Source organism: Trachinotus anak, unplaced genomic scaffold, assembly GCF_046630095.1.
Source record: "Trachinotus anak isolate AG129_WGS33_773 ecotype Australia unplaced genomic scaffold, CSIRO_AGI_Tana_v1 ptg000031l, whole genome shotgun sequence".
Lineage (NCBI taxonomy): Eukaryota > Metazoa > Chordata > Actinopteri > Carangiformes > Carangidae > Trachinotus > Trachinotus anak.
Window position 1 is genome coordinate 619,154 of NW_027273882.1, and position 8,259 is coordinate 627,412.

The window sequence follows — 8,259 nt, forward strand, 5'->3', positions numbered from 1 at the left end:
TGCAGACTCACACTACTGGTGCATACAGTAAAGGTGCAAACAACACCTGATTGAGACAAAGAGCACGAAAAGAGAGCGGCTGTATGCACAAACCTGTCAGTCCACGTGAAAAGCCACAGAGAGTGAGGAGCGAGTGGGCGAACAGCACTGAGGAATGCTGGGTAGAACCCCGTGCTTGTTGCCTTTGGAATGCCCCTGGGCCTCTTACATAAGTCCCCTCAGGCCGGCGGCTGCTCCGACAGCCTCACATCGACGAGAAGTCAGCAGCCTCCCCAGACTTGAAGCTCAGCCACAGACCGGAGCCAGCATTCACTTCTTCACACCGCAGAGGAGAGTGGTGAAAGGCTGAAATTATGCACTTATGTAGTTGCAGCATGACAGTCCACAACTCACTCACTCCTATTATGTCAGATTTACTTCCAACCATTATTACTGTTTAGATAGTCTGTGGCTTTACAGGAGCCGCAGACATCCTGTTGGCTTTACAGACTAGATCAATACATGTTGTTCATGTGGTTTTCAGTGACAATTTCTATTTTGACATCTAGTTACTGTAATTCTCTTATTGATGTCATATTAACTTTCTCAATTTCTGAACCGCTGTTGTTGTATCAACATTCTTACCTGTATTTTGTGCTACACAATACTGCTACTCCACTACCTTTCAGATGATGGATGATTATCTGACATCATTATCATCATCGTTATTTTGCAAATTATTTTCCTTTAAAACACGATGCATTGTTGAGTGAAAAAAAAATCTTATTCTTATCAAGTCATTTTAGTCAGAATTTGAGTCCTTACAGTTCTCTCTGTGGGTTCTGGCAGTGTAGCAGGAATGGACCTACTTCAAATTTATGAAATGCAACACAACTGCTGCAAAAGTGCTGCTCATGCGTTCATTTTCAAACCTATATCTTGCTGATGATACTTCTGTGCTTTTACATAAGTAGGGTTTTTAATGAAGGCAGTGCTACTCTTACTGAAATAAAGAGTCTGAATAACGTTTGAGATTGTGCCTGCCTGTGGATTTTGTGAATTCCCATCGTAAGTGTACTTACAGTTTCTGCCTGTAAAGGGTGTAAGAGACTCTTTGAACAAGTTAATAGATTTTGCATTAACACCTCCAGAAAAAAGCAGAATATATAACTTCATTTGTGCACGTCTTCAGATAAATTTGATGTCTTTCCTGTTTTTTCCTGCATAGCTCTTTACTGCTTTATGGAAATACAAGTGAAAATCATTAAACCACAAAAAACAAAAGCAGCACATGAACGCAGTGGGACAGGAAACTGGAATGTAAGCTGTGTGTAATAAAGCTATGCCGACCTGCTCACAACCCCTGCGTCTTCAAACGTAAATCTCCTCTTTGATCTCCTTCACATTTCTATGGCTAAAGTGGATTTAATAGGCAAAAGTCAACAGCAGAACAGAGTCTGGACTGACACTGTGAGAAGCTGGTTTTAAGGCGTTCAAGGCTTTTAACAAAAAACTTATGACACCAACCAGTTTATCTCCATTGGTAAGTTTGGAAACTTTTGAATGGAGGGAGCCAGACAGGGAATCATTTTAAAGAATTTGTAAAATAAGTGAAAATGTGTTAAAACTGAAAGCCCTGGTCCTTGGCAATAATTAATGTCACTTTATTTATAGTGACATAGTTGATTCAGTGAAATAAATGAATGCCAAATAAACAACTTTATGAAACTCTCATCAACAAAGAGCTGCAACTTCTAACCCCCCCCACCCCCACCCCCCACACACACGAATTCAAAATGAAAGTCAAAACAACCACAAACAATGCAGCTGCAGAGATGTTCTGCATCTCGCTGCAGCAGTTATATGTTCCTTTGTGAAAGTTTTGTGTCCCTTTTTGGTCATTTTGCATTTCGTTAATGACATTTTATGTGTCTTTGTTGCTTTTTTTTAATCTCTTTGTGATCAATGTGGGTCTCTTTTTGGTTGTTGTGTGTCCCTTCAATTACATTTTACATCTCTGTGGTTGTTTTTTTTTTCTTCTTCTCGTTAAACACTATATGACTTCTGTTTTGAGAGGAGCTGTTTTTTTGGCTGCTAAGTGTTCCATGTAAGACTAAACTGAAACATTTTCTAAAGTAGGAATAAGACAAATTACAATTTTGGGTTCATTAACTGTACCAAACAGCCATATATTTTTATTTCACAATGACACATTGGACAGGTACTGTAGATATTATATATGTATATAGATATATAATATCAAAAACACATCAGCTGACATGTCATATCTAAAATTAAAAAAAAAAACAACACTTTTGTTTTCAATTTGCACATTGAGCTCAAGTCTTAAAAGACACAGAATAAAAGTGACCAAACATTACAAATGAAGAACATGTCAAAGTACATTTCCCAGCACATATTTCTATATTGCATACACATTTAATCGGGAGTGGAAATCGGAAACACATCAATGGATCATCTTTAAATGATATCTGTGGTGACGAGGGAAAATTCAAACCATTTCAAAAGGCCACCATATGGACTTTAATTCAGCAAAAATAGCTTGCTCGGCTGTCCAAAGCAGAGGACAGATGAGCTCTATGATGAGTCATTCCCTACACAGTTATGAATAATGTTGGAGGATACCAGCAGGTGCTGGTAAGCAGCAACAGGAGCTCTTACTGGAGCTCTAAAAATTCAAACACCAGGTCTCAGTTTGGTCATGCAAAGTCAGTGGAACGTCCTGGAAATATAAAAACTCCCTCAGCATGGATTGTGACAAGGTGCCGCACACATTCATGACAATTTTAAAATGAAATCTACAGCCATCATCAGAAAGTTTCCAGTACAGATTCACACACAGAATAGTGTTTCACTAATGACATACAGTGCTCACTTCTTCACAACAGATGCAACCCTCTGGCTTGCAAGGCATCCAATTTATGAATGAACATTTAATTAGGTGACTGTGCCATTGCAAGAAGTTCTGTTACACCGTGTCTACTATATTCAGTGCTATACCACAGCAGTTTTGTATTTAAAAGGCAAGGTGAGAGAGGTGTTGATACGGCTTCTGTATCCAACTAATAACTGCAATTAAAACTGAGTCAAGGCCAGAGAAAAGTCTGAAAAAACAAAATCATTATAAAAACTTCACATTTGTAAAACTGACTACAGCATAGATGGTCTGTCAAAAACTTCAAGACAGAAAAATTGCAAAAATGTTTCTATCATCCAAACTAAATATTACAAACAGCATCTACAGAGAGAAATAGATCATTTCTAATAACTTAAATACTTAAATTATTATGCAATACAATACTCTTCCATTTAGGGCCAGAGGGTAAGAAAATAGATCTGCTTTAAGCCTACGCAAAAGACAAGAAGGTAGACTCTTTGCCAACAGGTCCATAGGCTAAACAAAACAACCTAGTGATGTGTGCTTCGACTTGCATGTGTTGTGTGAGTCCTTTTGGAGAAGAGGGCGCCTCTCCGATCCCTTCAGTCCTGCAGTGAGAAGCTTTGGCACAGAAACACCATGGGACGAGATGACACATCACAACACGGTGCTAACAAGGGACACTCATGCAGGACTCGCTCCAGTCCTGGAGGAGATGAGGTCAGTGAACCCTAACATGCATCGCCACCATACTGCCAGGGCAACAGAAGACAAGAGGGTGGCCGAGCAGCAGAGGAGAGGCTGGGAGGGAGGGGAATGGTTGGACACAAAAAAGAGAAAGATAAAAAAAAAAAAACTTGGGAGCGATGGCGGAGAATAAAAGGCTAAGGAAAATTATTTCCTTATCGGGGCAACTAGAGGTCAAAAAGATAACAGCCTCCTGCAAATGACAATGATAATTTCTGCCCAACATGGTAGTTTCTCAGCTTCTCCTCCATTTCTCTCTATCCCCTCCATCTCACAGAGACGACTCCACCTCTCTGGTGATGGTAACCTCGGCCTCTGACCGAGGGCACACCTGAACGCCTGCAGCTTGCTCTGGGGTCTCGCTGATCACTTCCATGGCTGGAGCGTCAGCTGGCTTGCAGTCACTGCTGGCCTTTTTATCAGAGCCTGTGCTCTGTTTGTCTGCAGAGCCGCAGCACAGTTTGGGAGCGCACTGTGTCCGACAGGAGAGCTCACAGAGCGAGTCTTGAGACTCTGAGTTGAACGTGACAAATTCTGGCTGGATGGTTGTGGCATGGATGCCCTCGTTATGGAAGAAGTCCTTGATCCTTTTAGCAACCTCCATGTAAGATGTGGGGTCATGGCATTTGATGTGAGCCGTGGCAATGATGCGGCTGCCAGCTAGCTGCCAGATGTGCAGCTCATGGATGGCCAGCACACCGTCCAGACTTAGCAGACGCTCATTGAGCCGGTGCATGTTGATCTGCTTGGGTACGGTCTGCAGCAGGATGAGGGCCGACTCTTTGAGCAGTGGGTAGGTAGTATACAGCAGGATGCCCACCATGATGATACAGAGAGTGGGATCCAAGTAGAGGACCCAGCAGGGGCCAGCAGTCTTCATGTCCGGCACAGAAGGACTGTCCCGCAGGTCGATCAGTGTGTGATTGACATGTTGATGGTCTGTGGTGTGGCTGTTGACACATGGGTTTGTACATAACTCACCATCTTTACAGGGCTGCCACACAAAGGTAAATATTATAGCATTAACAACCACAATGACAGAGCCCAGGGCATCGCCTAACACATGCAGGAAGACCCCGCGCATGTTGAGCTGGGACGATGAGTCGTGGTCATGATCCATCTCCTCATAGTGGGTGTTGCCATTCATCTGCACCTCCGTGCTGTCCTTACGGCTGATTTCTATAGATAAAAACAGGGAGGTTAGTTTACATTACAGGAACATGAGGTGACAGTCAAATAATCAACTGGACTTTAAAACTTAGATACTCATGTAGCGTTGAAAATTGATATACAGACAGCACAGGGACTGTAACAAAAACAGACATGTTGTCTTGAGATATTACAGAAAAACAAAACAATAATCTCATTATGGTGAATGGTGGAACCTTTGAACAAAAGAGCCAGAACTCAGCCTGTTATCAGGTGACATGTGTTGGAGCTGCTCCATTCAAAGTCAGGAAGAGGTTGAAGACAGATAATTCCATTGAGGTGGACATACATTCATTCATACATTTTTTCTTGCTAACAATGTTCTTGCTTTCACTGTGGAAGCCAATTCAACCTTGTAACCAAGTCTGTGCTACAACTGCTTGGGGGTACAAACAGGGGGGACATACCAGACAGCCACAGAAGACTCCCAGCATGTGGGATCCTAAATACTGAGAAACACTCTGTAGTAATTCACATTAAGTGAATTCAAGTAGTAATTGCAGGCAGAGAAACAGTATACACAACACTAGGGGGAATGGCACCTGAGCAATGGCTGCTCGCCTCCATCCTGGGACTCTATGGGTCATTCATCAACGGCTAATGGTGCGACTGGGGCTGTCGCCTCCATGGTTACACTGATGTATGACCCAGTAACAGCGATCAGTGCACAGGGTGGAGGGGTAGGAGGGGGTACAGCCTCCATTTATTTAAAATGGCAGAGCGTTACAGTGTGGGGGAGAAATGGTCTCCTGTTCAACCCTTCGGTGAGCATAGATGACCAGTACCTTTGACTAGTACTTTTAATTTACAGACAGTTCAAACTGTGTACATACAGTTCTTTCTGTGTGCACACAATGTGTGAGTATGCTGGTGGTGACCAAATACTACAACATGGCTTTGTAACAATCAAGCAATAACTGCTTTGTGAACGTTGTATTCACTTGTACAGTAACTGTACAATGCGACCTGTAAAGAATAAGGCGTAAGAGCTTTGAGAATTTAGCACTATTGACACTCTCACAAGTTTCAACTTGTCAAAAACAGTTTCTTGGCTGAGCCTGACCTAATCTCTATTTATAATCCAGTTGATTGTTGCCAGTCTTTACAAATACTGAAACATGAGTCTTCACTTAATGTCACTGAGGGTGGCCACGTTTCCATGGCCACCAACAAATATCTGACAGCTAACGCAGATGTCTAAATAACACAGTTGTAGTAGAAATAATAAGTATTAGTCACTTGGGTAGGGCATCCTGGGGGTACACTGGAAACGTGGGTATGTATGCACTGTTATGCAATCTGTACTGCTAACGATGGAGATAAAGTCCAGGACATGCTGTCAGAATAGTTGTGGGACACAAAGAGGCTGGATTTGTGGAGTTTGGACACTTTATAATGGCCCGTAGTGTACACTGAATAAGAAGATTACATAATTCAACAAAGAGATGGCAAACAAGCAAACTCAAGAATGTAAAAGACACAACGGATGCAGTACAGAGAAAATGTTCCAACTTTACATACTTACCATTTCTCGGTCTCACGTCTCCCGGGCTGTTGTGATTTCCAACCAAATTGTTGGTCTCTTCTCCTGAAGACCCATTCCCAGCTTTCTGGGACTTGCCCGTCTTACCCCTCTTGTTCTTATTCCCATGAGAGTGACCTCCGTGGGAGTGTCCATGGCCTCCGCCGGCGTGCCCGTGGAACAAGCAGAGCCCAAGCAGATTGACCAGGAGCCCCGCCGCACCGACCCCGGCGACCACCACGGGGCTCTCGATCTCATGGGGCTCAGTGAAGCGCTCGACCGCCTCCAGGACGATGGTGAAGCACAGCGCAGTGAGGAAGACGGCGTTAACCAGAGCCCCCATCACCTCCGCCCGGATCCAGCCGAAGGTGTTCTTGTTGGTCGCATGAGTTTTCTCGGCAAATCGCACCGCGACCAGAGCCACAACCAGTGCGATGACGTCCGACAGCATATGAAAGGAGTCCGACAGCATGGACAGAGATGAGGTGATCCGACTGACCACCACCTCCACGATGAAAAAAATAAAAGTCAGCGACAGCATGCAGAGCAGCCGGACTCGATTAGGCTCGCAAGCCATCTTCCCTTTCTCACAGTGGTCCTCCGTCGAATCAAGTTTCGAACTAACGTTAATTAACGTTTCACCGCGTCTTCTTACGAAATCACCCGGACATCAGCTAGCTAGCTCTCCGGTTCGACTCAAAGCTAACACTTACGTTAAGCTAGCTGGCTCCCTGAGACAATACGGTCGGTGCTAGCGGCGTCTTCATTCACTGCCGTTGTCCAACAATGGTAGCATCACTCGACCTGACCGGGAGACAAAAGGCGAAATAATCCGTTAAACGATTCTAGTTATCGTATAATAACCGCGGTCGTCGCCAGCATTCAAGAAACGTTTGCCGACGAGCTCTGGTTTGCAGACGGCTGAAACTTTGCACCCGAGCCGGTAAACTTTCCACACGGAACAAGGCACCATAAGGACACGCCCTAGATCGTTTCTATTGGTGAAACGGTTACAAGGCGGGATCTGATTGGTCAAATTTTGCAACTCTCGCCAGTGGGCGGAGCCAACAAGCACGACAACAGCGGTTGCTACGCACGCCGATTATAAACGTATAAATGTAATCTCGCGATAACATCCTCAATTGATCTGTAAGTCTATTTTGTATCGAAGCTTCAATTAGAAAACTTTATCGATTTGAACTCGTTTGGACATTCAACCTATGTGCGTGAATAAACACAGGCCCCTTTTCGCCTTCTTTATTTATGAATATGGAGTATATTGAGCCTCAATGAAGATGATGCAGTCAAGAAATAAAGATCTTGTAAGTGTCTCAGTGTATCCAAATTTATTATATATATTTATTAATCTCTCGTTTGTTGCTTTGCCTGTCGTTTAATTTTGTCATAAGTCAACCTTGAAGATCCTTTTATAATGAATCAATTGTTTAAAATGCTGTTTCACTGTTGACACAATTGCACCAATCACCAGAAAAAATTCCTTGTATGTGAAAACATACTTGGCAATAAAACTGATTCTGATTCTGACACTGTGGTAAGAATGTTTCCCTATTTGTAGCCTATTGCATATCTGTTCAATAGTTTCTAATAGAATTAACCATTAGAAATTAGTTACATGTTCGACAAAAAATATTAAAATAATAATAATAATAATTAGGCCTATTATTCAAATTGTGTTTCATTTGCATTTCATCAATTTTAATTTAAATGCCCATTATTTAATGAAACCTAACTATAACAACGTCCCTACTAATAATGGATTCTACTTTCTCTTTAATCAAGAACAAACGAGTTTCAGGTGTGAAGGCTTATTGCCGGTGATGGCTGTAACCTAACCATTGTCAGGAGACTCTCAATGCAGTAGGAAACTGATGACCCCTTGTGG

At 42.8% G+C, this 8,259-nt stretch overlaps 1 protein-coding gene across 1 annotated transcript; it reads right to left on the minus strand.

The window, feature by feature from the left end:
* Nucleotides 1–2,143: 2,143 nt before the first annotated feature.
* Nucleotides 2,144–7,292, minus strand: slc30a1a (solute carrier family 30 member 1a). The gene is made up of 2 exons (XM_071467854.1): nucleotides 6,360–7,292; nucleotides 2,144–4,804 (listed from the first exon to the last, which is right to left on the minus strand). Exons 1-2 carry the CDS (start codon nucleotides 6,931–6,933, stop codon nucleotides 3,897–3,899), a joined length of 1,482 nt encoding a protein of 493 aa, XP_071323955.1. The 5' UTR covers nucleotides 6,934–7,292; the 3' UTR covers nucleotides 2,144–3,896.
* Between the last annotated feature and the right edge of the window lie 967 nt (nucleotides 7,293–8,259).

Coding starts and splice junctions, on each gene's coding strand:
- slc30a1a (XM_071467854.1), bottom strand. CDS start 6,933: ATGGCTTGCGAGCCTAATCGAGTCCGGCTGCTCTGCATGCTGTCGCTG. Junction 4,805..6,359: donor AGACGTGAGACCGAGAAATG/GTAAGTATGTAA, acceptor TTTTATCTATAG/AAATCAGCCGTAAGGACAGC.